Here is a 27,627-nt window from a genome sequence, read left to right as displayed (position 1 = left end):
TGACAAGCTAGAGTCTTTATTGATGTAAAGCTCCACGTGGCCTGGCCTGCCCTCCTCGCAAATACATTAGCAGTCGCAAAGGTAGACACACAGACGCTGCTCAGCCTGGCCCCATGTTTCCAGAACGCAGTCAGACTGCAGCCCGTCGCCTGCTACCCCCGCCACCCGGCCACCCAACCACAAACAGCCTCCTTTCCCTTGTGGTCTCGCCTTGACTGCCAGCAGTGGTGTCCACTGGGACCCACCACGGGGCAGTTGCATCTGTTTGGGGGGATCTCCACTTCCACATTCCAGGAGCCCTGGCTGCAGGTCACGTGTGGGCAACCGGCAGTGACTGTGGCTACTTGAGAAACATCTGGTAGCCCTGTTGCTCTGAGTCAGCTGGGGCGGCGGATTCTGCCTCCAGCCTCAACCCGCAGTAGCTGTCCAGTGAATGGCCACCTTGGGGCCCATTCTTACTGGCCTCCCTGAACCAACAATTTCCACCCAATTTTAGGGCCTCCCAAGTCACCGCCAGGCAGCTGTGTCTAGGCTCCGCTTCCAGCTCAAGGAGAGTGAAGCAGCTATGCCAGGGCCGCTGTGAGCCCTGGGCAACAGATCTCTAGGGTAGGGGGAAAAATGGGCCTGAGCAGGTAGGGCAGCAACAGCTGGGAGAGCAGAGGGTTTAGGACCCTCAACACTGTTGTGAGACATAGCACACCGAGCCCTTGTGAGTCCCTTGTGAGAGGAGAGCCCCCGGCCAGTGGTGGGGAGGCAGCCAGGCTCCGAGCCCCAGGGTCAGGCTAAGTTCACATCTTCAATTCACCATTCTCTGGATTCCTGGGAAGCCTGCCAGCTAGCTGGGCTGTCTCCCGGAAGGCACATCCCTGGCTTGGATGAACCCTGGCCTCCGCGCAGACCTCAGCGACGCCATCACCCTCGCTCACCTAAGAAACGGCCATGCCCAGGGTGCCGGCAGACACCTCGGCGGTCTGGCTGGAAAAAGGAGCGTGACCAGGGGTCTTGCCCTCCACTGACAAGTTTGAAGGTGTCCTGGGTGCTGGGGTGAGGCTGGCGTCTGGTGGCATCTCCCCAGGACAGGGTTCTAAAGTCCCTGAGAGGCTCCCTGGGGATGGTGACCTGTCCCCGCAACAGCAGCCACAGCAGGGGCTAGCAACCACGTGGATCTGGCCACCTTCCTCCTGGCTGTGGTGCTGCTTGAGGTGGCCACAGAGGTGGCAGGTGAGGGACGAGTAGACAATGCCAAGGCCCAAGTCATCCCCGAAGGGCTTGGGCACTTGATCCGCAGGAGGAGGGGCCTTCAGCCTGTCACCTCCTTTGAGTCCCAGTTCCAGGCCAAGGCATTCTGGGGTGCTGCTGGGTGGGACTGAGTTCAGAGGGTTGGATGGCAACTCCATGTCCAGTCCGAAGGTGAATAAGGGCACGGAGTGAGGGGACTGGTTGGGAACAGGGTTCTGGAACGGCTTGTAGCCTCCGTGGCCACTGTCAGCCCTGGGTCCTGCTGCGTCTGCACAGACCTCACTGCTGCCGAGCAGGCTAGAGAAAGCCTTGTAACCGGCAGTGCCGCTGGGCCCGAAGCAAGGTGCCCGGGAGTCCTGGGCGGCACCCTGTTTCACCGCCTGCGCAAACTCCCGGTAGCCACTAGTAGGGGCTGGGGCAGGGCTAGCTGCCCCATGCTGCAGGACACTCAGGTGAAGGATCTGCTCCCAGCTGTCCCCTTGGTGCACAGGTGGGCTGGAAGAAGGGGGGTCAGCTGGGCGTGGAGGGTCCCCTTCTTCCAGGCGGCCAGCCTGCTGCTGTTCGGAGGCCAGCTCTCCAGGATGTGGGGGCTGGCTACAGAAGTCACTAAAACTACGGTAGGCAGGATTGTCTGTGATGACAAGTGGCACCTGTGTGCAGGCCGGGTCAGCTGCACTGTGGGCTGGGCTGCCCGAAGGAGGGCCCGGGTGTGAAGACTGCCCCGTGGCCTGGCATGTGGCCTCCTTGGACCCCATGGGGAAGCGGTCGCAGGCCACAGAAGCTTGCTCACTTTCTGAAGGCAGAGGGGAGCATGACTGCCCCAGGCTGGACTGGCCCATGACCCCATCCTCAGCCTCCAGCAAGTCTGAAAACAGGTTCTCAGTGAGCCGGGCCATGATGTCTGCCTGACCCTCCTGGAATCCACCTGCACTGTTCTCAGGTAACACGCTCACGTCCCCCTTGACCATCTCCTCTTCTTCCTCCTCGGTCTCTACCGGGGCCTCAAACAGCCCCATACAGCGTATCACACTGACATTGACATTCTCTGGCCAGAGGACGGTCCTGCTGACCTCCACAGGACGCCAGGCTGCCTTCTCAGGACTCTGGAGAGGCCCAGTTTTGGCAGCCTTCAGGGACTCTGCCTCCTTCTTCAGGCCATGCTCCAGCAAGCAGGGCAGCAGCTTGGCCAGACAAGTCTTCCAGCGTCTGCAGAAATAAAACTTAGGGTTCAGTTTCGCCACACTCGAAAAACTCCTACTCATGGAATAAAACCTGCATGGGATCACCCTGTATTGATATTGGGGTGTTATAGACACGACTTCTGACTTTATAATCAATACCCAGTCTGTTTTCACTGCAGCCACCCACAATTACCTCCTGCCACCCTTAGAAAGAAGGTCGCTGTGTGGATGGCAGAGAGGGAGAATTGACCCCGCTATCAGCCAGGTAACTATCACACTTCCCAAATCCACAAAAGCTACAACCCAAGTTCAAGTTCAGATACGTACGGGCACTTGGTTGACTCGCGACTTCGGGTCTGCTTTTCCCACAGGGGCACCTAAAACAGAGAGTCAATGAGAGAGGAGGGTGCTGCCTGCCAGTCCAACCCAGCTACAGAAGGTCCGATATCTTCACGGACAGCCAACTGTCCCTGGACAGCTGAGGTCCACACAGACCCCACAGAGCTCTGGGAGCTTTAACCCCCCCTCCCCCCAAATGAATGAAAGTGCACTGGGGATGGCAAATGGTTTCAGACACTCTGGCTCCCCTGTCCCATCCTTGACTCTGACCTGGCCATAGTACTCGCTGTGACCAGCACAACATGGCAGAAATAATATTGGGCCCACATGGCCAAGGGTGTGGGCTTCACTACTGTCCACTGTTGGTGTCTTAGCACTCAAGCACTACCCTCCTTGGCTCTGGAGTCCCCGTGGTTTGCTCCTTGCCCCCACCCTACCCGTGGCTGGGAGTCCCACCACGGAACACTCGCATCCTCCTACCTGTGAGTCCTGAATGATGATGGCCACCAGGGGACTGCATGCTGGGGTGGGAATCTGGTCCCACCACGCCTTCTTAATCCTGAGGGTGGAAAGGAAGTGGGTCGGTCTCTGAATGAACAGTGGCCAAGGTGCTCTTGCAAGCATCCTGGCAAGCACTCCTCCCAGGGCACGGAGGCCACACAGACTCCATTTTGGATACGGAACGACAATCTTGGTCCTAACCTGCTGAGGATGGTTTCTTCTATCACCGTGGCCATTCTAACTGGGGAGAGGGGCCCAGGGCGAGTGTGGTGCTGGCAGAGCTGCTCTCAAGGCTCACACTATGGCAGTCTCTGTACCAGCAAAGACCCAGGCTACACAGCAAGGATCCCGCTCCCCCAACAGTCGCTTCTTGGGAGCAGCAGGAGCATTTGCCATGCTGGCGTTAACAAGCCCGAGAGGCCAGGAGCCATGGAGAAGCAGGCTCTCCCTCCCTTCCTGGACTGCCTGGCTCCAGTGGCTCTCTACCATCTTCCCACAGTATTTGCTGAGCACCTACGATGCATCCATCCCCGTGCCAGGCCAGGCCCACGGGGATCAAGGTAGACAAAGAGCCAGGCAAAGCCCCTGTTTGAAGAGAAACAAGAAGCCTACGCAGACACGGTCACGTGGTGCTTGTTCACCACGAGCAAAGACCACAGCCAGGCATGGTGACTGGGTATCGTCCCAGCCACTCAAGAGGAGTCTGGGCAGGAAGAGTCAAGAGTTCAAGGCCCTCTTGGGCTGAAGTGAGTTCGAGGCCAGCCTGGACAACTTCTCAAGACCTTGTCTTGAGGCAAAAATTAAGCAGAAGGCCAGGGTGGAGATCAGGAATAGAGTGGGATGTGTGAGGCCCTGGGTTGCAAAACATTTAAAAAATAAAAACATAACAGTGTAGAGGTGTAGAGAGGAAAGTGGGGGAGAGAAGCCGGCCTGGGAGTGTCAGGAATAGCCCAGGAAAAGTCAAGGGACAGAACTTTCAGGGTGGGGACATGGCCAAGAACATGTCATGTGCCTCTGAGAGCTGCAGGCCACTGCATGCAGTGCAGTCAACTATTATTTTACGGTGTGTTCCTTTTGTTTCTGCTGTATTTGTTTAACTCTGTGAAGCTGTGTTACTGTGCCTGTCTAAAACACCTGATGGTCTAATAAAGAACTGGCCAATAGCAAGGCAGGAGAAAGGATAGGCGGGGCTGGGAGGCAGAGAGAATATATAGAGGAAGAAATCTGGAAAAGGAGGGCCAGAGAAGGAGGAGGACTCCAGGGGCCAGCCACCCAGCTACATAGCAAGCCATGGAGTAAGAAACAAAGGTATACAGGAATAGAAAAGGAAAAGCCCAGAGGCAAAATTAGTCGGGATAATTTAAGGAAAGCTGGCAAGACACTAAGTCAAGCTAAGGTCGGGCATTCATAATTAAGTATAAGCCTCTATGTGTGATTTATTTGGGTGGCAGCCCCCCCCCAAAAGAGCAAAAGCCTCCAACAATAGTGCAGGGTCATGGGGTGGGAGGAAGGGAAGGGCAAAAAGGTAGAGAGGAACTGAGGCTCAGAGCAGCAGCGCCTAGTTCAGGGTGACTTGGGCATGAAAGGCAAGTCACAGAGAGGACCTGGCATCCCCCGAAGACTCAGCCAAGTGTGGGCAGCTCCCTGGTACCAATCCTCAGTTACTTCTAATCTCATTTCACGAAGAACATGGCCCTAGGCCTAAGATTCCAAGGCAGAACTCACCAGAAATAGATCTTGCCCATCTCCCAGCTCTGCCCAGGCTCCCCTGGAGGTTTTGGTCTCAAAGTCACTCTGAGCCTACAGAAGAGCTCAGGTTCTGGGCAGCTCGCCAGCTACCGACCAGCAAGCACTATCACTAGGCCTCACTCACATCCTACTACATTCACACCGTCTGCTCAAATTCCCCTGCTCCCACCCCAGGCCCAGTGCCGGGACCGTACCGTGAGTACCGAGAGGGGCCAGAGACAGCTCCATTTCCTTTATGTCAAAGAAAGATTCCCTCCCCAGCCCCAGCCAGTTCCTTCCCTCCAGAGCACCCACCATCACTACCCCTCCCTCCCCCGGCTCTCTCCACCAGAGCACAATCACTGTGAAAAACCACCCAGCCATTGGCTGACCTGCCCTGAGAGGCAGGCTTTGGACCGGGGACCCTGCCATCCTCATGTCTGGCAGCCCAGTGGCCATTGTGTGACAGTGTATTATGGCAGCCAGGACAGATAAGCAGGGTACCCACACCTGGCACACCAGAAGGGCCAGCTTGAGGCGCCAGCCAAAGCAGAAACTCACTTGATGATGCTGAAGTAGCACAACAGGCAGAAGAACAGGATGCAGGCGCAGGAGATGCCGACCCCCAGTGGGAGGCGCTGCTCCAGGGGCAGGGGGAAGTCTGCAAGGTGAAAGACAGCCATGAGCCGGAAGCCCGCCCTGGGCCGTGTGCAGTCTGCCTCCACTCACTTGGGGTTCCCCTGGGACCCTCGGTTACCTGGCTGCAGGCAGCCCTCCCACCTGTCCCCTCAACTCTCCCTCTTACACACCCACATCCTCACTGTCCCCCATCCAAGTCCAGATGACTACAGCCGGAAGCTGTTGCTCTTGTCTTCCCAAAGCTCAGAGGTCAAGCTCACTGACATGTGGGAGGGCCTCAGTTCAAAGCCTGTCTCTATCAAGTCCTCGATGAGCAGCCCGGGGGGTGGGCAAGTTGGTGATTCCCTTGGGGGTTCTTATCTGCTCAGTGGACTTAGAAACATCCTTTTCTCACAGGCTGTCAAAGGCCACGGGATTTAAAAGGTCACACATTCAGCGTGAGCACAGGTGTCTCTTGTTCACTGACTCTGAGAAGATGTCTCTGGCACCGTCTCCCACCATCTCCTCCACTCTGCCTTCCTTCCTTCCTGGCACCTGCCATCATCTGGCTCTCCCTGGTTTCTTTGCTTACATTTTTTTGTTTTTTCATCAGTTTTTAATCTTTTGTTTATGACGTGTGTGTTAGGGTCTGAGTGCAGGAGTGTGTGAGCCATGGCACACGTATGTCAGTCCTGGCCTTTCACATTGTTGGAGATGGGTTTGCTTTCACCGCCGTCTACACAGGCTCGCTGGCCACCAGCTCCCGAGGTCTGCTGTCTCCTAATTCCCATCAGGATTACACACACACACACACACACACACACACACACACACACACACACACACACACACACACACACGGTACTGCGCCAGGCTTGTACTGTCAGGCTCAGGTCCTCTCACTCGCGTGGCACAGAACCATCGTCTGGACCCCACGTTTCTGTTTGTGACGCACGTCAGCTCTGCTGCATTGCTGGAGCCCCAAGCTCCTTCAGTCACAGCGCGTCAGTGTTGGCTGGGAAAACGTGTGCCATCTATTGAACCCACTCTGTACAAGCTCTCCCGCCCCCTCAGCAGTACCACTGTGCCAGCCTCCTCACCTCCCCCAGCCCTGACTGTGCGGCCCCCCTGTGCTGGATACAAGGACTCGGGCTGACACTGTTTCACAATGGACTGAACAGTGACCACCATGGAACTGTGGGCCTATTTGCTTCCACGGCCCCTGACCACTATACCACATCCATGGGGGGGGGGTTGTACGGTTAGAGGCATTCCAGGACTGAAAACCCTGAGGGTCAGGAAGAGGGAATTCAGGACTAGAGAGCACACATGGTTATAGAGACCCTCACAGGCCAGGGCGCTGATACTCACGGTTGTACATGATGATGCTAGGACTCCATTCACTCCACGTGCCACTGAAGCTCTGGGCCAAGACCCTCACCCGCGCCCTGTAGTGCACCCCCGACTTCAGGGTCATGGTTGGGAGGAGCAGCCTAGGTTCCATGTAGGTCACGTTATGGATTATGAACTGTCAGTAGTAGAGAAGGGCGTATGAGCGGACAGCTGGCGGGGATGTGTGCTGGTTCCCAGCCTGGCTGCTGTCCTGAAGGACCCCTCCAAGCTGGGCATGTGACCATTCTCACATCGCTGCCACCACAGAATGAAATAGAGGGTGCCAGCCCTCCCCTGGCTCCTCCCAGGATTAGCCGTGATATCAACCATTATCCGGACCAATGGATTAAACTGAGTTTGAACACACTGTAAACTAAGGCTAAACCGTATGACCTTGAGTAAGTGACCTCCGCAGGGTCAGGCCTTGGTTTCTGAAGGTCATCCCACCGCTGGGAATGCTAGGAAGGAGAGGTAGGAGGACATGGATGGCAGGCAATGACCCCCACCTGCTTCTGAAGCAGGGACCTAGGCAGCCCCTGCAGACCCCTGCCTTTGTCTTCCTGATGACACCTTCTTGTGTAGGAAATGTTTCGGATTGTTTGTTTGTTGTTTGAAAGTTCTACGTAGCCCAGGCTAGTCTAGAACTCCCCACCCCCTCCTCAGTCTCCTGAGAGCTGTGGTTACAGGCACGTGCCACCACACCCAGCTCAACTCTAGTATTAGACATCAATGTGTGTTCGGCCAGGAGCTGTGATGCCACCCAGGCGCAGAAGACAGGTCATGAATGACACACAAAAGCGTGCAAAAGTGACCGGGAGTATGCCCAACCTGAAGTGACCACTCTGCCACCAATAACCTCGTGTGTCCCCTTCTGGGAAGCAGGTGTGGCTCAAAGCCCTTCACCAACAGAGTTCAGAGGGTAGGCATAGGTCCGTCCTCTTCCCGACACTACGGTCTGGATCCAGCATGTTTCCTGGGGTCCACGTGGTAGAGGCTTGGTCCCTAGAGTGGAGCTACTGCGAGATGGTGGCGTCTAGTGTGAGGAAGGTGGGTCACGGGGCATGTTCTTAGGACACATTAGGACAGTGGGTGCAGGCTTGTGTGCGCCTCTGCCTCCTGGCCACCGTGAGGGGCGTGGCTTTGCTCCACCTTGGCCACAGTGCTTGCTTCGACCCTAGCCCGGAGTGATGGGACCACGTGACCACAGACTGATCTCTAGGAAATCGTGCACTCAAATAAACCTTGCCTCGTAAAGCTGATTATCTCAGTACTTTATCTTAGTGATAGAAAACGGGCCAACGCAGCTGCACACTGAAAATGGAGGACCAGGAAGGGGAAAGACGAGCCTGGGGCAGAGCCTGGCAAGGCGTGAGCTCTCTCGTTCACTGTCCTACCCCACAGCACCTCCCAAGCTCCCTACTCCAAAGATGGAGCCTTCCTTCCCAGCCCCGTCCCTAGGCAACAGCAGGGACCCATGGCACCCACTTACTTCCTCGGGGTTGTCCACTCTGGAGATGTTGACCATGTAGATGAGCTCCTTGTACAAGGTGTTCTTCGATGGGTACGGGTTGCTCCATGTCAGCAGCCATGCATTGGAGACATTGGTGTGGACTGTGAGGTTGTCTGGAGCCAGGGGCTTCACTGGGGAGAGAGGGTGCCTGCGTGAGGGACTTGAGCCCCGAGGTCTATTTTGCTTTAACGTTCCGACTAACAACTTCATCTCGTCTTCTTTCCGAGGGGAGGCTGGCCTCCAACGCCTGACCCTCCTTCCTGACTCCTGAGTGCTGAGATTACGGGAGCTAGTTTCGTCACTTCTTACGTCGCCACATCCGTGAAACCACAGCTGTCGCGTGTATGTTCAAGTCAATGCAAAAATGACCTTAAACTCATTCATGGGTCAATTCTAATAACTTGTGGGCCCCCAGTGGTCTGAGCAGCAGTTCTAACCACAGACAGAAAACCCTGGGATCTTGGGGAGATGTGCTCTTCAATTCTGCCCCTGGTACTGAGACGCTGTGTGACCTAAGGCGGGCTGCCTGCCTGCTCTGTTCTACAAGAAGAGGGCACTCAATCTCTTTTGCAAGTTGAGGTTCCCATAAGTCATGTCACCCAGGTCACCCAGCAGCAAATTCTTGCTTTGGATTCCTGTTTCAACTACACCTGCGTGGAGATGTACGGCTCAGCGGCAGAGCGTTTGCCTAGCACCTGTGAAGTCCTGGGTTCCGTCCTCGGTGATACAAATAAAACTACGTGGGAACAAGCTCATGCTAAGGATTGCTGCAGACCTTCCACAGTCAAGGCTGTATGATGAACCAGCAGCTGACCTCCTGCCAGTGTGCACCCCACCCCCCTGCACATGGCACCCAGCCAGCCAGGCCTTACTTACCATTGCTGCTGGGCCTGAAGGAGCCATACCACAGCAATCGCCCCTTAGTCCTTAGGACCATCTTGTAGATGTCTGTCTGGACTGGTTCATCTGTGGACATGTGGCACACACACGTGGTGCTGGCGCTGTTCTCTGGGATGCATGTGTGGTTTCTGCAGACACAGGCTGAATTAGGGAACTTCCCATGCTCACCAGCTTCCCATCCACCTGACAGGAAGACCTAAGCAGCCAGGACCGGGCTGGCACCTGACTTGGGGTTAGCATCTTGCTGGCCATAGCCCTGTCCCACCTCATTCTGGACACTCCCATGTTGCTCTGGCTATAGACCTCAGTCCCAGGCCTTAGCTTGAGAGCATTAAGAAATTCGAGGTGTCCCAGCATCCCTCGGTTTACAGTGGACTGTGCTAAGCCCCAGCACACCTCCCACAGCCTCCTGTCCTGTACACACCAGCATAATTCTGCCAACAGGCCACCTACATCTCATGGGCCAGGGGCCAAAACTCATTTTCTGTAAAAGGCCAGACAGGAAAGTGAAGGCTTTTGAAGACAATATAGTTGCTGTCAACACAACAAATTGCTGATTCAGCCCCAAAGCAGCCACAGACAAGATGCACATTAATGAAGTGTTGCATGCTAATAAAACTTTATTCATAAAAACAGCAGTCTGCCTGCTCTGGTAGCATACGCCTTTAATTCCAGCATAGGCAGAGGTAGGCAGCTCTCGGTGAGTGAGTCTGAGCCCAGGATGGTCTACATAGTGAGTTCCAGGAGAGCCAGGGCTACACTGAGAGATCCTGTCTCAAAAATCAAACAAACAAAACCAAAAAGATAAGTAGTGGCCAACTGACCTGAGGTCCATAGTTTGCCAGTGTCTGGTCTGAGCCAGTGGACAAAAGCACAGCTCCCTTGTCTTAAGGCAACAGGAGGGTGGAGGCTCACCCCGTAGGCATTAGGGCTGTGTCTGTGTCTTTGGAGTACTAGGTCTGTGGACTTAGTTTTGTCCTAGGCACAATGTTCACAGGGCACCTGGGTGCTAGGGAATGGTCCAGAACAAGCCTGGACACCATGCTTGTACACCCTGCCATCTACCCTCTCGACAAACTCCACCAAGTCCTGCCCCAGGGCTAAGCATGCTCAGGGATCACCAGACTTCCATGGTTCTCTCTGCCTAACATGTGGAACCCCGGGGATTCAGCGCAAGCCATTAGGCACGTGCCTTTTCAGCTGAGCCATCCTGCCAACCTCATTTGTGATTTTTTTTGGAGACAGGCTCTAGCTCTAGCCCTTGCTAACATTCAGGTGCAAAAGAAGTGCTGGTCTAGTTGAATATTCCAGCCACATGGTCCAGTGACCGTGGGTCCAGAGTCCCTCAGTGTCCTGTACCCTGTGGGTGGGGGTAGGGTGGGGGTGGGGTGCGGGCAACTGAGCTCAGGGTCATCCCTCAGAAAGCACTCCACCCCTGAGCTACATCCTCAGCCCTTTGCCGTGTTTAATCTTGCGGCAGGCTCTCACTAAGTTGCCCAAGTGGGCCTTGAACTTGTGACCCTCCTACCTCAGCTTCCCAAGTTGCTCGGCTATAGGTCTGCACCACCAAGCTCCAAGCTCGGCTACATTGTAGTATCACACAGGATCCCTCATCCCAGACTCGGCTCCACCTCGGACACCACCCCGTAAGTTGCCACAAGCCACACAGCACAACACATCCTGGCGCCTGCCTAGAGCAGCAAAGGCCTGGGCAGACCTCTGGGCACCGTCTCCATGCTCTCCTTACTCAGAGAACTCGAAGTCCAGCCAGTACAACAGGTGGAGCTGAGAGCTGCAGTCGACAGCGCCTTCCAGCGGCCACTCACAGGTGGAATTGCGGATGTAGTCCGAGAAGCACGTGGGCTCACCCAGGAGCTTAATGCCCCCTGCAAAGACAAGATGGCCTGAGTGGTGGAATCATGGCAAGGGCCTTCCACCACCAAGGTAAGAGGGAGGCCAGTGCAAACAGGACCAAGAACTCATGCCTGCGTGCATGCTTCACACACACACACAACACACACACACACACACACACACACACACACACACACACACACACACACACACACATGCCACTCCACCTCAGAAGCACCCACAGAGGAAGAGGTGGTGTCCTGTAGAGCTGCCACCCACTCCCCACATCTCCTTCCCTTACCCCTTATCCACTGAGGCAAGAGGATGACCCTGCTCTGTACCGCTCAGGCTCTTGTCCGTTGGTGTCTAAGATGCTTAGTCAACAGAAGAGACTGAAGGAGGGCAGGAGGAGGGGACAGGCGCTTATCTGTCAGCTCCCTGCCAATAATTCAGAGACCAGGGGGCTGCGGTACAGCCAGCGATTGTGGGGGGTTTGCTAACTATGGGGTACTCTGACTAGTATCTGGGAGCCTCAGGAGCTTTCTGACCCAGGCCCTGCATGGCCACGTTCCAGACAGTCACAATGTACATGCCAGTAGGTGTGGCCTGCCATGGAGCAAGTGCCCACACAGCAAACAAAACTCTGACCTTCTGACCCCACGCCTCCACTCACAGCTGCTCTGGCCTTGCCCATCACACAGAACAGTCTGCTCTTGTCTGGGCTTGGGGCAGAATTTGTGAGTCCATTTGATTTTTTTTTTTTTTCTTACAGTGTCTCTATAGTTACCTCAGGCTGGCCTAAGCCTTATTATGTAGCCCAAGCTGGCCTCAAACTCAAAATCCTCCTGCCTCAGTCTCCCAAGTGCTGAGCTGACAGGTGTAAGCCACACCTGGCCACAGGGATGAAAAACCTTGAAGTCAGTTCCCATGTGTCCTCACAGCGACCTTCTAGGTTGATCCAGAATCCTCTTTTCTTCCCAGACCTCCCTCCACCCTGGTCTTCACTGGACTGCCAAGTCCTCAGTTCAGGTCCTCCCAGCTCCTCTGACTCAGTGGCCCTGTAACATGCGTGTGCCATCCTCCACACACATGCCAGGTAGGCTCTGCTGGGGGCCTCACCAGAGACACACCTGCAGGCACCGGCATGCCGTCCCCTGCCTTCCTTCAAGTTGGACCCACTGTCCCTTGAGAGAACATCCTTGAGCACCCTGCTTTAAACTGCATTTCTCCTCTCCACCCCGGCCCTCAGGCCTCCTGACTCAGCTCTGAGTTTTCTCACCATCTTTTGATGACCTCTGCCATATAACTCCAAGTATTTCCTACACATCTCCAGGAGAACCTCAGTTTTCAATGTGAATTAGTGTCAATGCAGATAACTAGTCAGGACATTTGTCATTAGCTGTCCCCTCCCGCGACCACATAATCTCCACAAGGGCTTTGTTGTGTTCGTTAATGAACCTCAGGACCTTGACATGTCATTAATGATTGATGAATAAATGAGAGGTGACGACTTACCAGAGCCAGCCACCCACAGCAAAATCAGACAGCTCACAGAGGACAGGAACTTGGGGCAAAGCCACCCCATTGGGGATGAAAAGATGCCTGCAGGAGAAAAGAGTGGGTGAGTGCTGATCTGGGCTCAGTGGGGCTCATGTCACTTGTGGCATGGCCTCTCTCCCCCATGTCCTCTCCACACGGAGCCAGAGACCACACCACTGTTCAACTATCCCAGAAGCGCGGTGGCATACATTCACGACTTTCTCAAGTTCAAACCCTGGCTCCCTCCCAAACCAGCCGTGAACGCGAGCAAGCTGCACACAGTGCCTGAGCATCCCTCCGTGATAAGTACCCATCTATGGACAGTCCCAAGGAACAGATAAAACCAGCAGGGCCCACACTGCAGCTGGAACAGCCTGGAAGTGCTTCAACTGGCTCAGTGATAAAGGCAACCCAGGCTGGGGTGGGGGTGGTCCCAGGGAGGGAAATGACATGAAGACCCCAGATCCAGGAGTGCTCAGGGGCTGGGGCAGCTTAGTGCTTGCCTGGCCACATGGCAGGCCCTGGGTCCACGCTGGCGGTGGAGGGAGAAGCTCAAAGCAGAAGGAAAGAAAGGAAACCGGGGTGGGGTGGGAGTGGGGGTGGATGGGAGGACGAAGAGGAGGGGGGGGGGAGGAAAGTGCTGCGAGGGGGAAGCTGTGTGCCTGTGCCATTCTCCTCCGCGCAGCAGTGGTTGGTCCCCAGGGTCCCCTCCTGCTTGCGTCTCTATCTCAGGGTCATATCTAAGTTTGCAGCCCCAGGCCCACTTTGCCCCTGAGCAGCTGTGACCCCCGCAGCAGGGTTCTTCAGCTTCTGGGTTCTGCCTCCTTCTGCTGCACAGACCTGGCAGGCTGGGCCTGGCAGAGTCACACACAGGAAGCAAGACACAAGGTGGACACCCAGTCAGTCACACATGCATCCAGTTCTAGCCACCGAAGAAAGGCTGGCGCCATCCACCACCCTGCCGGACACTGTCCCGGTGGTGCGGTGAGCTCTGGAAGGCAGAGATGTGTCCGCACTGCCACCGAGTGTGAATTCCTAATGTCACTGTGCTCCATGAGCTTGCACCTGCAGCACTCAGGGTGTGACACGGCCTGCTGTGTCACCACGGCAGCTACTACGCCCCTAGGCCCTGGATTTCTTCAGCTCCATCGCAACCCTAGGGGCTGCCCTCTCACACCAGTCCATCGTAACCTGCCGTGACATGGGACTCTGCAGTTCCACACCGAGGGACCTGGAGCTCCAGAGAGAGACGGACAACTTTAGGACGGTGAACGACAGACGAGCTTAAGGGAGTGCTCCAAGGATGAGGGGACAGGGCAAGACACAGGAAACCCAGCCTGGAGAGGACGAGATGCCAGCATCTGGCAGGCTGAAGCAGGAGGATCTTGACTTCAAGTCCAACCTGGGCTACACAGCCCGAGAACCCTCAAGGAGGCAGATCCAAACCCAGAAGCCAGGTCCATCTGCGTCTGAGCTCCAAGGATGTTCCTCCGGTTGTAGGACTACAGCTTGAACCCAACAATGAAATAAATTCAGCCAAGAAAACTGACCCTCACGCTTGTCGACTTCAAATGGGAACAGCCTGTGTGAGGGGCTGATGCCTGGCTTCGCTGTGGAAAGGCCAAGGGCTTCACAGCTGGCCAATGGCGCAGCAGCTGCTTAGGAACAATGGTCTTCATGGCTCCTATTAACAGAGACTGAGACACAGGACAAGGGTGGTGACCCAAGTGAGCCTGTGCATCTCTTGGAGAGGAACACTATGATGACCTGATGTCCCTGAGGACCTGGAAAGCTCTGCCAGCTGCAGCCTCAGCATTCACTTAAGCAGCTATTTGCTCCAGACTTTTCTTCTACCTCTCCCCAATTCCCACTCAAAACAGCCTTATCAAGGAGGTACTATCAATTCCCTCCTTTTCCGATGAAGGAACAGGGAGGTTGAGTGACTTGCCTGAGATTGCACAGCCAGAGAAGCCCTAGGATTTGAATTTGCCTCTCATGGTGGAGGCCCTGCTATTAGCCACTTTCTAGAAGCCCAAGTCCTTCTTCGAGGGGTCACTAAAGAGAGTGCAAGCCAAACCCTCTTTAGGCAAGGTACATACACTTAACATTTCATTCCACTTTAGGGGCTCCTGGAGCCACAAGTGTGGACTCAGTAGCAAAGGCGGCCCCTTTAGGTGTGACATCCATCAAGGGTCTTTGATAGGTGGGGTTTTGAAAGCTCATTCTGGAACTGCGAGATGTCTGGAGCCATTGGCTGTTGGTGTGGATGGGGCCAGAGTCATTCCTAAATGAGGAACAAGGCCAGGGACTGCTATTCCCCTCAACAGCCCAGACCTGCCCGGCTCCACGTGGGCCACAGGCCACAGGCGCCTCAGAGCAGCCTGCCTGAGAGCCAAGTCCAGGCGCCTGAGGCAGGAGAGTGACAGGAGACTCATACACACCACTGTAGAAATCCATGTTAGGAATGGGTCCTCAGGCCATGAGGGTTGGAAGGGGGTCCAAGACGGCGGGTGAAGGAGATACACGTGGACCCCTGTGCTGAGCGAGGGCCTGGGTCTCCACTGTGGCCCACAGGCTTGTGTGATAGCCACACAAGCCTCAACATGAGCAAGCGCCTAAGGCGATGGGGACGCTGGGCTGCAGCTCTAGGGACCAATGAGGCCAGTGCTTGGGCTGTGACTCTGGGGAGATGTATAAGAAAGCAACCCAGGGAGGAGCTGAGGAAAGTGGGTCAAGTGCTTGCTGCACAATTAGAAGGACCTGAGTTCAGGTCTCCAGGACCCATATAAGATCTAGCAGTGTGGGTCTGTAACCCTGGTTCTCGGGGTGAGGGGAAGCCATTCCCCGTAGCTCACTGGCCACAGTCTATCTAGCTTAATGTGTGAGCCCAAGGCCGTTACTATTATTACAGACCCTGTCTCAAAAAAAGATGGGCTACAGGTGCCTTTCATCCCAGCACTCGGGAGGTAGAGGCAGGTGGATCTCGGTGAGTTCGAGGCCAGCCTGGTCTACAGAGCGAGTTCCAGGACAACCAGGGCTACACGGAAAAACCCTGTCTTGAAAAACAAACAAAACAACAACAACAAAAGGGCTGGAGAGATGGCTCAGCACTGAGAGCAGAGAGCCTGGGTCTGGTTCCCAGCATCCACATGGTGACGTACAACCTTCTGAGATTCCAGTTCCGAGGAACTCAGTGCCCTCTTTGGCCTCCAAGGACACCAGCATGCATGAAATACACAGACATATAGTCAGGCAAGATAATCATCCACAGCAAATAAAATAAATAATAAATCAGTAAAAGAAGATGAAAGTGAAAGAGGAAGACACTCACATCAACCTTTGGCATATGTGCAGGTGCCCATGCCCACACACACGCACACGCACACACACACACACTCTCTCTCTCGAGTACGCATATGCGTGCAAGATCAACACTGGGACAGAGGGCTTTTAAGGGCCCTCGCTGTTTCTCTGTTATTTTTAAAACTGCATTAAAGCTTCAATTATCTGAAAACAAAGTTTAAATTTGAGGAGGCAGAAAAAAAACAAACAAACTCCAAGTCCCTCGTGACATGACTTGGAAGACTCTACTCACCCTCCTGAGGCCCCACAAGCCTCCAGGGCCCTCTGAGCAGTGGCTACCAGCTCCCTTCTCATTGACAGCCCAGAAACACTCCTGTGAACCCCGTCTGGCCCTCCCACTGTGCTGAGGGCTCTCCCGGCCCTATTACCACTGAGCAATCACCCCAGCCTCAGCCTGGCACAAACCTCCACCCCGACAAGGGAAGCTAAGCAAAAAACGTCTCTGTCCTCAGCACAGGGATGGTGGAGAGAGAGACCGGGCTGGAGAAAAAAGGGTGCTGAGGATGTGGCTTGGCGGTAAAGCTACGCCAGAGCCTACAGAGGGCCCTAAGTTCCATCCCCAGCCAGGCAAGAGGGAAAAATGAAAACAAGAAAAAGACGAGAGCAAGCAACAAAGAGTTCATAGCTTTAATATACAGATCCTGGCAGCCAGTGTGACACTTCTTTGAGAAAAATAGTCCAAGCATCCAAATAGTTTACCATAGAAGCTGGGACAGCAGGAAGATGTGGAACCCCCTTAAGATGCTCCTGATTTGAGAAATGGAGCTGTACGGGGGTAACCTGTGGCCAGGCATGGCAGCGAGTGCCCATAATCCCATTCTGGGAGGCAGAGGCAGGGGGATTCTAAGTTCAAGAGCAGCCAGCACAACACAGTGAGACTCTCAACCCCCTCCCTGAAAAAGAAAGGGAACTGGTCATTTAAATCATGTCTGTGTCACCAGAGCTATTGTGAGTCTGACTCCATAAGTGCTAGACATGAGAAGACTGGTTTGTGTCTCTATCATCACTCATTTGTCCCTGGTCCCCAGAACACTGCCTGGCATATTATGTAGTGTGTGTTCGGTGAGTGTGTGCTAGCGGGTGAGCGGTGAGGATTAGGCAGAAGCAAATCCAACAATCCGAACACAGACCTTGGGCCAAGCCTCTGCCCAGACGGCTGTATGGGATGCTGACGACTTCCCCAGCTTACGTCCCAGACGCCCCACGAGGCAGGTGCCATTAGCCTCTCATTCCACAGGCAAGGACACTGGAGCGGGAGTTGGTAGGACTCCTGCCGTGGTACCAGAATGAAACCCGCAACCCGTGGGCTTGACCACCTTGCTGCCTCTTGAAACACAGTGCAAATGTGGGGCAGATGGCAGTGTGACAAGCTGCACGTGCAGGGGAAGCCAAGGTCAAGGGGCTGGGGTGCCTTCTGAAGTGACTGACCCAAGATTCCTGTCTAAGTAGGCCTGCGGCTTCCTCCCAACTTCAAGACGGCTGGGCTGGGCTGGCTGGGGGCCAAGGACACACTGCTCCCAGGCAGCAGCCACTGGGGTTCCCAGAAATGGTGGCCACGTCAGCAGCCCCACCTCGGACGGGGAGGCAGGGCAAGCCAGGGCTCCTGTCGGTGCTGGCTCAGCCCAGGAGGGGCTGGCACAGCTGCCCCTGCTGTCACTGGAGTGAGAAGCAGCCAGTAAAGCCATAGATGCCACCTGCTTTCCTGTGTACCCTTTCTGGTCACGAGGACTTGAAAGCATTCACCATGCACCACCTCCTACAGTTCTAAATATCGCTGTTCAGCTCCTTTATTGCTCTTTCTCGGTACAGGGGATTGAACCCAAGGTCTGACTCACGCTGAGCTACATCTGATCTGAGCTACTGCCCAACTGTGTGTGTGTGTGTGTGTGTGTGTGTGTGTGTGTGTGTGTGTGTGTGTGTGTGTGGTGTCTATTTTGAGACAGGGCCTTACTACATGATGGAGTCTGGCTTTGAAGTTCATTCTGTAGCCCAGACAGGCTTTGAACTTGTGATCCTTGTCAAACCTCTTGAGCGGCTGGAGGCATACACCACCAGCTGGTCTCACTATCTGATTCTTTTAACAAGTGCCAGAGTGAGATGAGACGATACCGGAGAGTTTTAGGCAAACGTGAAATTTTAGGAATGATCCTGTGGCTGGCGGTGTGCAGGACCTAGGAGTCAGGGGCAAAAGTGAGGCCAGGCAGCTGCCCACGGCGCAGGTGCCAGTGAGAGGTCCCAGGGCTCCCTCGAGGGTGGAGGGGACGATGCAGGAAGAAAGACTGAAGACCTCACCATCAAGAATTGCTAACACAAAGGTCAGGTGTGGTGGCCCATACCTTTAATCCCAGCATCGGAAGGCAAAAGCAGGCAGATCTCTGAGCCAAGAGTCAGCTTTCCAAGCTCCCTGTGAGCGCAGTACAATTCCTAAGCCCAATACACAGATTCTGAAAACTCTCAAGGAGGCCTGGAGGTAAGGAAGGTGACTAACCCACCAGACACCAGGGAGGGGCTGGAGCTTCCTGCCTGCAGCTGAGCGCTCGGATGGAGCTGTGGTGTGGTTGGCAATAAGGGCAGGCCCAGGCGGCAGCACTGTGTACCAGGCCGGAGACTCCAGGACTGTCTGGGGCCAATAGGGAGCCACTGAGGACTCTAAAGAAGGAAGAGAAGCAGGCCCCATTGGAGCTGGATAAAGAGCAGGGCCAGTGACACCTGATGACCGGTACAGAGGAGCCTGTGCTTGGGCACCCCGCCACGGAAGAGCCCACAGGAATAGCATGAACTGTGGACGCAAGTCCAAGGAGCCACTGGCCCCAGGAGCAGAACGTTCTCCTGGCTTGGAGAGAGCTTGAGAGTCCTGAGGAGATGGACGCTAAAACCCAGGAGGCTGTGCAGTGAGTAGAGCCTCCTCCAGAAGAGACAGGGGTGGCTGGGCATCCTGGGCCCCCTTTGTGGACAGGGGAACTCTTGTGAGGACAGATTCACCAAATGCTCAGCGCTATTTGACAGCTGTAAACACACACGAGGCCAACAGTGTCCTTGGGGAGGCCTTCAGGCAACTCCAACCAGGATCCCTGAAGCCCATCTTATGGAAAATTCTGGAAGCCAGAGAGCACCTAGGCCCAGCTCCTTTCAGCCCCCACTCAGGCTGACCGTCACTGCCCAGCCCTTTCCTCCAGAACGCTGGTGGCAGCTCTGTGACACGCTGCATCGCTGCTCCCCAGCAGCTAGGGCTGTCCCTGCATTCCCAACACCCTGCTGGGACATCTGCAGTGGGTGCGGAGGGCTTCCACGGTGACCCATGAGGCCCCCTCCTCTGCTAGAATTTTCCATCTCTGGCCTACAGCAGGGCTCTGGGCTGTGGCCAGCGAGCTGTGATCAACTCCACTGTGGTCATTACTTACTGCTCCAGAAACCGGATGCCTGGCTCCTGAGCACTTGATTACATTCTGTCTGCTTCCAGAGATCTGCAGTAGCCAGCACCATCACCCCTGCATGTCCCCCCCATCCTCCCACCTCCCGACAGCGGGGTGCAGCTTCCCTCCCTCTCGGGGACCCACTGAACTCTGACACCAACTGAGAAGACTGTCAATCCAGGTGTATCAGCCCTTTTTTTAGAGATGGAGCAACCTGGGCCCAGAGAGGTTCTGAACCTGCCTCAGGACGCACAGCTGGTGACTACTGTGGCTATGGATTTGAACTCCGACTGTGTAATTCTTGGTCCAGTGTCTGGCAGAGAGGTAGCCAGAAGTGGCGGGACCAAAATTCAGGCTCTGCCCTTGTTTTCACAGCCTTCCACAGAAAACTTGTCTTAGTGGTGGCTGGGACTTTGTGCCCCTCCCCCACACCCACAGTAGGCGACACTGGACACAGGTGTGCCAGACAGGTGTGGTGAGGGCAAGGGGCACGCTTGTCTGCATTTTCCCTGCTGTCTCAACCCTGTACTGTTCTGAGCCCGGGCACAGGGGGCCTCCCACGTGGGCAAGGACCCTAGGGCGCCTAAGATATAGGTCAAGGCTCTGGGACAAAGTGCAACCCCACCCTGACCGCCCAAGACCTGCAGGCCGAGGTCAGAATTCAGTCTCCTCCTCTGGGGAGTAGGAACAGGTTTACGTACGTGCCTTAGTGAGCAGGTTCGAGGAAGCAAAGATCCTGACCGTGGCCTGGGACAGGGCTTATGGAGAAGGGAGGAAGGCTTACTTCTATCCACTGAGAAAAGCCGGAGACTTTAAAAGTGATCGTTACCATGGTGGCAGGGAGATGGCTCCCGCTGTGGAAGACAGGCTCAGGAGGAACAGATCTCCAATTCCATGCCACACAGTGCGGGCGGAGGACATGATGGACAGACATGGATCTCAGGACGAGAAGCCAGGACCACGTACGTCCTCAGGAGATGGGGGACTGAAGAGGCAGCAGACCTGCTGTGGAGGGGCAGGCTGTACTACTACCCAGAGCTTTGTTTTCAGAGAGCGGACAGAAAAGCCATGAGGGGGTGCCCTGCAGCCAGCCATGAGGACAGCCCACGACAGCAGCAGTTCAAGGCCAGCCTGATCTCCATCCTGAGCGTTATCTCATAGAAATAGGCAGAGTGAAGAAAAAAGATGAGTCTCTGGCGTCAGTCTACTGTGGGATCAACAAATACTTTGGCCTGTGGGGTCCTTAGGACCCTTTAGTGTTAGCTAGGTTCTTCAAGCATTCACACAGGTCCCCTACACTCCACAGTCACCCTACTGTGCCTGAGACCTGCAGGCCCCCTACGATGACCTAAGGGCCTGGAGAGACCAGTAGTCGGCTCTCCGCATCTGTGAACAGAGCACTGCCTAGCCTGTGCCTGGCCCTATGTCCAACAATAATGAAATAACTCCTAAGTAACTAAATTAAGCCCATCGTCCCCATGTGGCCACCATTGTTAGTGGTGTTCAGTGACCTGAGAAGCTGGGATACCCCAGCAAGAGGAAAAGAATGGCAGAAGGGGTCCCCAGGACCATTCTAGAACTGGCACCAGGGAGAGTCCACCCTTCCTGTCCCTGTGACCATTACCATGCCCCAATACTGGGCACAGGGTGATGGGAAGGGAGGTGGGTTGGCGAGGCCTCCTCACCTGCTCATCGAGGTGCCAGAGAACTTCTAGAGCCCTCACTAGGCAGGTGAGGAGCCGAAGAGTTGTCCTTTTAAGTCCACACCCTCCCTGCCACCCAGGTCAACAAGTATGCCTTGGGCAGTCCCACTGGCTGGGTCACCTACACCGTCTCCCTCACTTCCCACCCTCCTCCCCCGGCACCGCCCTCCCCACCACACCTCTACCACCACGGGCAAGCCTACTCCTTACTCAGTTTACCCTCCACCGTCTAACCATCCCTTTCCTTTCCACTCTCTGAGCTTTGCCAGTTCTGTGCCAATTCTCAACCGAAAATCCCTCCAGGTCCTTGCCTCATATCCACGAAAGAGGAGGCGGTCAGACTGCAGTCATACGCCGCCGTCTCACAACATTCGTCCTGGCCAGGTGCTTTCCCGCTATCGGGCCTTCGCCTGTGCCGGCCTCGCTGTCTGAAATACCAGCCAAGGAGCTTTGCGCCGGAGGATGCACGCCATGTACGCTAGGTCCGCAATGCCTGCTTTCTTCAGTATCGCATTCTCTTCCCTATGGTGTTAGGGACTGTATCCAGGCCCATAAGCACACATTCGAGGCAAGCGCTCTACCACGCACGGAGCTACGCCAACCCCCCCCCTCCCCCCTCCGAGACAGGCAGGGCAGGCTGTATCCCACTCTATGAACAGGAAAGCAATACGCTCAGAATCCTGGTTCCTGAGCAGACTGGAGTGCTAGTCCCCTAGCAGCAAACGGGCATGAAGTCACCAGAGAAAAAGCAAGTGTGGCAGGCGTGGAGCGACTGCCAGGGGGGAAGGACACTTCAAATGTGGCAGGGATGAGCTCAGGCTGCTTCACATGGAGAGAGGGAAGGTGACATCCAGAGTCCGCTGCGCCTGCTCGATGCGCATCTGACTACACCGCTTCAGAAGCTAGGCTGCGACCAGCAGACACTGAAGGAGAGCGCTGAGTTAGGGAGCAGAGCACACAGAAAACAGCTGGTGTGGTTAGTGGGCTCACACTGACAGATGTGTCTTCCAGGACTTCACTCTGCATAGAAAACATACGCTTTAAAAATACACAGGGTCACTTGTTATGTCCTCCAGGTTGGCCTTGAATTTAGGATCCTCCTGCCTCAGCCGACCAAGTGCTGAGATCACAGGTGTATGTGGTGAACATCAAACCATCGATCACTGGGGTTGGGGAGGTAGCTCGGTGGTTACAGTGTCTGCTGGGCAACCGTGAGGACAAGAGTTTGGATCCCCAGCACCCATGTAGATGATGGGTGGGTGTAGCAAGCCACCTCTACTCCCAACACTAGGAAAACAGAGACAGGGTATCCCCAAGTCAAGCTGGCTAGCAAGACAAACACCATTAGCAAACTCTGGGGGATAAACCAGCTGTGCATTCAAGGTAGATAGCGATCCAGGAAGACGCCAGACTTCATGCACATGTACATTTGCACACATACACATACATCCTTTCAAACACATCAGAATGTCCAGAAAAAAAAATGGTCAGAAAAATCCTTTTTAAAAGACCAAGAAATTCCCCACCATTGAGACAGAAGCCACATGATTCTACCACAGCAGCCTGATAGACCAGATTAAGCATCCAGCGGCAGAGATAACAGAAAACGCCACCCATCGCAAAAACACTCCAAAAGCACACAACCACTTCCAAACAGCTCCCGAAGCAGAAACAAGAAGAAATTAGCACCTCTCCAGCAGTGACAGACAGACAGACGACAGCACAGACTTATTTAGCCAGAAGTATACTGGAAAACAAGAAAGACTGAAAACAACTGTAGCCTCCAACGATTCATTTCAGGTGGGAAGAAACACTGAAGAGAAAGATAGAGGCTCCCTCAGCCCAACCATTACAAACGCCAAGGGGGCTGCTGCCTCTCATTAACTATGGCCACAGAGAGCATGGAGATAGGACATGCTCCAGACACAAGGAGGTGACGGTCTCCCTCAGCTTCGACTAAAAAGGCTTTACAAAGGACTCCAACCAAGTCAAAGCCAAAGCCAGACTGAACTCAAAAGTCAGCAAAGGTAGAAGGAACACTTAGAATAATTGTAGCTGAACAGCCCATACTAGAGGAACCTTGGGCTGGAGGGGAAGGATGGTCAGTACCTCCAAGGGAGCTGAACCAGGGCCAAGAACTTGAGGTTCCTGGAAAGCTGGTCTCAGTGGTCATCTGTGGTCATCCCCAGAGCAATGCGGTAGTACCATGCTGTTCCAGAGGCAAGTGGACAGGAGACTGTAACTCTGCTGGTTGGAAGGATAGCCAGTCCATGGCCATGGCCATGGCTCTCCTCCCTGGCTTTCACTTCCTCATTTGAAAAGGCGGAACACCCCTCTGGCTGCCCTAGGAAACCTCAGGCCGCCCAAGTTCTCCAAAACGGACCAGTAAACGATGTTTCCCGGATCCAACCAAGACAATCTTGTTCTTATAAACTCTCCTCCTCCACCAGGGAGCTTGAACAGAGGTTAAGCACGTAGGCTTGTGGGTGACTGGTATCACAGTGTTCCCTGGCAGGTCTCTACACCAGCCTGTTTTCTTCCTTGGGGACAGGTGCTCAACCCAACATGCACTTATATACTTGCCCTCCCCCCGACCTTCCTCACTCCCTGCGACTGTGGGGAAGGGGCTCATCTAACAACAATCTGCAGACTGATTGGGTGGAGGCCTGGCAGCGTTCACAAGATTATTGGGCACAGCCAAGTAAAAAGCTGACCTTAGCTGCATGTGGTAGAGACCGGAGGCTTGCTGTGTGACCCTAAACAAGTTACTGAACTTCTCTGCCACTTCATCCAGAAAACTTGAGTGTCTTACAGACCCTTGCCTGCCAGGCTTAAACAAACTAAGGTAATACAGACGGCTGGCTGGCTCCTCCCGCCTCCCCTGACTTCTACTCCTGCCCCTCCCTGCTCCCTCAATCCCATCCAGTCCCACCGCTTCCTTAGGAGCCTGCTCCGTGCCCAGAGCCTTGGCATCTGCTCTTTCCTCCTTGGGATCTCAACTCCAAAGCCAACTCCTTAGAGTCACCTTCTCCTCGGGACTGTCAGCTTCCTGGGGGCCTCTCCTGCTGGGTCACTTGGGGTTTTGACCCTGACCTTTTGGTTGACACCCAACACGTATGAGTATGGACTTTCTTTCGGTAACTACTTCTGGCGGCTGGAGGCTCTGGGTCCCAGAGCACCCCCGCCCCCCAATCTTCCCACCAACCCCATGAAACCCACTTTTTCCCTTCGCAATGCCCACTCAAGCAGGAGTCCCTCGGCTGGGCCCCCCACTTGAAGCTCTGCTGCCCCACAAGAAGCTGTGGGCCCCAGAGGCAGCGTGAGTCAGTGGTGGCAGCACCTGGAACTGCCTGACATGAGCGCTTCTTAGAAAGACGTGCTATATGCTCAAGAGACCGAACTGTACTCGCAGCCCACAGGCCACAGGAAGTCCTGTGTCACCACTCCAAGAGACTCCTGCTGACCTCTGTTGCTCCCATTTTTTTTTTTTCTGCAGGACCCCTGCCTGGCCCTGTCACTGACTGGTGGTGCCTGTGAAGCCCCAGGAGCTTAGACACGCCATCTCTAATGGTGTGTAGGAGATGCTACTCAGGACCCAACAGGGTTGGCATCGCCCATCAATCAGTTGCAAGCGTGGTGCCATGGAGGGGCCCTGATTACTCTTCAGCACAGTGGAGCAGGGCTGTGGATCCGGTGTGAGAGTCTCTTCCTCTCGGGGAGTCTAAACGACAAGGACTTTGTCAAACACCCCATGTCTGTCCCTGATACAGCACCTGACACACCTGGTCCCTCAGAGCAAAGTGCCAGGGGCAGCTTGGTAAAGCATGTTCCCCTAAGTGGGAGAAGACAATCAGCTGCCTTGCCCTTCCATGAGCAATGGTTTAGAAACGCCATTTCAGGACCATCCTCATCCCAGACACCTCCGACAAATGGGAGGTGGAGTGACTTTTCCGAGATCACACAGATAGGAGCAGCAAGGTCAGATCTGAGGCTCCCCCCCCACCTCCCCCCTCTTCAGTTCTACCCCTGCCCCCTGCCTCAGAGAACCAGAATATTGGACTCCAAAGATGCCCCAAAGATGCCCCGATCCATGCTGTTTGTCCGACCGAGTCAGGTGAGTCTGTGCCCACCCAGGCAAGCCTCATGCAGATATACCAGCCCAGAAGTGGAAATCCAGTCAGACACAGTCAGACTGACCTCAGAGATTCAATTGAGGAATACTCAAGAGCGTCCTGTCACGGCAGACCCAGGCACAGTGCAGTGCCCGGGGCGGGGGGGGGGGGGGGGGGGGGGGGGGAGCCTCTGGCCCCTGCCTCTGTCACTCTCCAATGCGGACCCCCAGCAGAGTCCCTGCACACATAACTGGATGTCAGTATTCTCGCTTCGCCAAATGGATCCTTGCGGGTAACAATAGAGATCTGTTCACTTAATCCTTAGCACCTGCTGTGCCTAGGTGCACTCCTGAGTGGGACATAAATGACCTCATCTACCCTCACCACAGTGCTCTGAGTGTCCTCAGAACTTCACAACAGAGACTGAGCTTGGAGCACGCAAGACAGAAATCAAGCCTTTGCTGGGTCAGAAGCTCTGGCTTTCAACCTCCAAGCCTCACTTCCCAAGCCGACTTCCTGGGCCACGGGGATCATGACAAGCTTCTTACTACATATACCAAGTGTGAATGTGTACCTCAGCTGAGTCCCCACCCCAGGCCCCAAAGGCAGCAAAGTAGGGTGCAGTGTGGATGAGGACACGCATTCTCTTCGTTTGTCCCCAAGTGTAACCAGCAGGCCATTGTGCCTTCCTCAGGGACAGCCTCCCTGGCCACCCGGCCTTCCCCAGGCTGGGATGGCACTGTAGAAGACCCCAGCACTTCACAGCACAGCCCGATACTGCAAACCCTCGGATGATCACAACTTTGCCCAGTTACCAGTGTGTGGTCATCTGGACAACTCACTCGGGTTTCCCCACCCCTGCCCTGAAGATCCAGGAGTAGGGCCAAGCCCAGGAATCTGCCTGTGACTTACCCACGCCCTCCAGCAGGGCACCCAGGACCTCCAGCAGCACCACCTTCCCACATATCTGGCTGTCCTAAGTTACCTAGGTGGCATAGTGAGCTTCCCTACCTTCTAGCCTTTGCCCATGCTGTACCCACAGCTCAGCATGCCTTCTCTTGCCTCTGATTCTCAACCTGCCAAGTACTCTCCCACACCCCAAACTGGCTCGGGGATTGCATTTCCCCAGGAAGAGGTGTCTTGCCCATTATACCTTGACCTTGTCTTGTGTGTTCTTCCCTCAGAGGGCAGAGCCTAAAACAGCGAACGAGCGCGGATGAGTTGGAGAACAAAGGACGGCATACTGGTCACCTCCCATCTCTGCCTCAGTGTCCCCCAAAGCGGTCAGGGCTCCTCTAGCTGATTCCTGAGAGGCCTTGCCAGGACTGTGGAATCTCATTATTCTCTCTGTCCAGATATATCCCAAGCCTCAGTTTCTCCATCAGACTGAGAAATGTCCCAGCAAATACCCCTCGACTTCCAAAAACCACCTGTAAGGGGAAGGCCACAGTGGGCCCCACACCTCCCAGAGGACTGGGGAAAAGCAGGGACCAGGAATGCTGGTTTCGGGACAGGCTCTGAACCTCAGACTGGCTGGCTTATACAACGTCCAATTTGCCACAATAAATACTCAGGTTCCTGGGTTACTGAACCGGAACCTGGGAGGAGCTAGGCAGTCCCGGCTTCTAGAAGATCCTCTTAGCGTCCCGGTGGGGACTGCGGAGACCGCCTGGGTACCAGCGGGTGGGTGGTCCACCTACCTGCTTTCGACCCGCGCGCCCGACGGCAGGAGACCCTGGCCGGGAGGGGAGCCCGGCAGCCCCACGCCCACCCGAGGATCCGCGGACTCTGGCCCCAGCCCTGCTCGGTTCTGCGGCCAACTCTGCCTGGTCCTGAGCCTTCCTCACCGCCGATTCCTACCTGTGCGCTCAGGCTCCACGCGCTGCGCTGCGCGGGGCTTTCCTGCGTGCTGGACCTCGCCCGGCTTCCTACGCCGTCCGGCGCCCCTTATTTACATGCGACGCCCCGCCCCGTGCACAAGTCATTTACATTCCCCGCCCTGCCGTCTTCTCATTTTCACTCGCGGTCCGCCTGGCCTCCTTTTGTCGCCGGCTTATTTGCATGCCCCACCTCACGCGTCGGCAACCCTCAGAGACTCTGGCTTATGAGTGAGTCTCAGGACCTCAGGATTCAGTTTTTTTGCCCTGGCCCAACAGACCAGACCAGCTTGTGTGATCATGGATGTGTGCTCATTCTTCTCATGTTTACCCTGTGTCTGCTCCAAAGAAACTAGAA

At 55.2% G+C, this 27,627-nt stretch overlaps 1 protein-coding gene across 2 annotated transcripts; it reads right to left on the bottom strand.

The window, feature by feature from the left end:
• On the bottom strand, positions 1-27,370 carry Il4r (interleukin 4 receptor). Of its 2 annotated transcripts, none has more exons than XM_006980367.4 (10): positions 27,253-27,370; positions 12,778-12,864; positions 11,156-11,294; positions 9,385-9,536; positions 8,488-8,639; positions 6,978-7,134; positions 5,550-5,649; positions 3,240-3,318; positions 2,748-2,797; positions 1-2,445 (listed from the first exon to the last, which is right to left on the bottom strand). In XM_006980367.4, exons 2-10 carry the CDS (start codon positions 12,845-12,847, stop codon positions 927-929), a joined length of 2,418 nt encoding a protein of 805 aa, XP_006980429.1. In that variant the 5' UTR covers positions 12,848-12,864; positions 27,253-27,370; the 3' UTR covers positions 1-926. The 2 variants fall into 2 exon arrangements, with proteins under 2 accessions (XP_006980429.1, XP_042139222.1); XM_042283288.2 differs by having other exon boundaries at positions 27,093-27,291.
• Positions 27,371-27,627: the final 257 nt, after the last annotated feature.

The sequence above is a fragment of the Peromyscus maniculatus genome, chromosome 1 (assembly GCF_049852395.1).
Source record: "Peromyscus maniculatus bairdii isolate BWxNUB_F1_BW_parent chromosome 1, HU_Pman_BW_mat_3.1, whole genome shotgun sequence".
Classification (NCBI taxonomy): domain Eukaryota; kingdom Metazoa; phylum Chordata; class Mammalia; order Rodentia; family Cricetidae; genus Peromyscus; species Peromyscus maniculatus.
Note: the sequence above shows the minus strand (reverse complement) of the source record. Positions and strands in the feature narration are given on the sequence as shown.

Bases quoted from the DNA above. Each gene is read 5' to 3' on its own strand.
- Il4r (XM_006980367.4), bottom strand. From the start codon at position 12,847: ATGGGGTGGCTTTGCCCCAAGTTCCTGTCCTCTGTGAGCTGTCTGATT. The intron at 11,295-12,777 runs GTAAGTCGTCAC...TTGTCTTTGCAG, and splicing joins GCTGTGGGTGGCTGGCTCTG to GGGGCATTAAGCTCCTGGGT. The intron at 5,650-6,977 runs GTGAGTATCAGC...TTCACCTTGCAG, and splicing joins TAGCATCATCATGTACAACC to ACTTCCCCCTGCCCCTGGAG.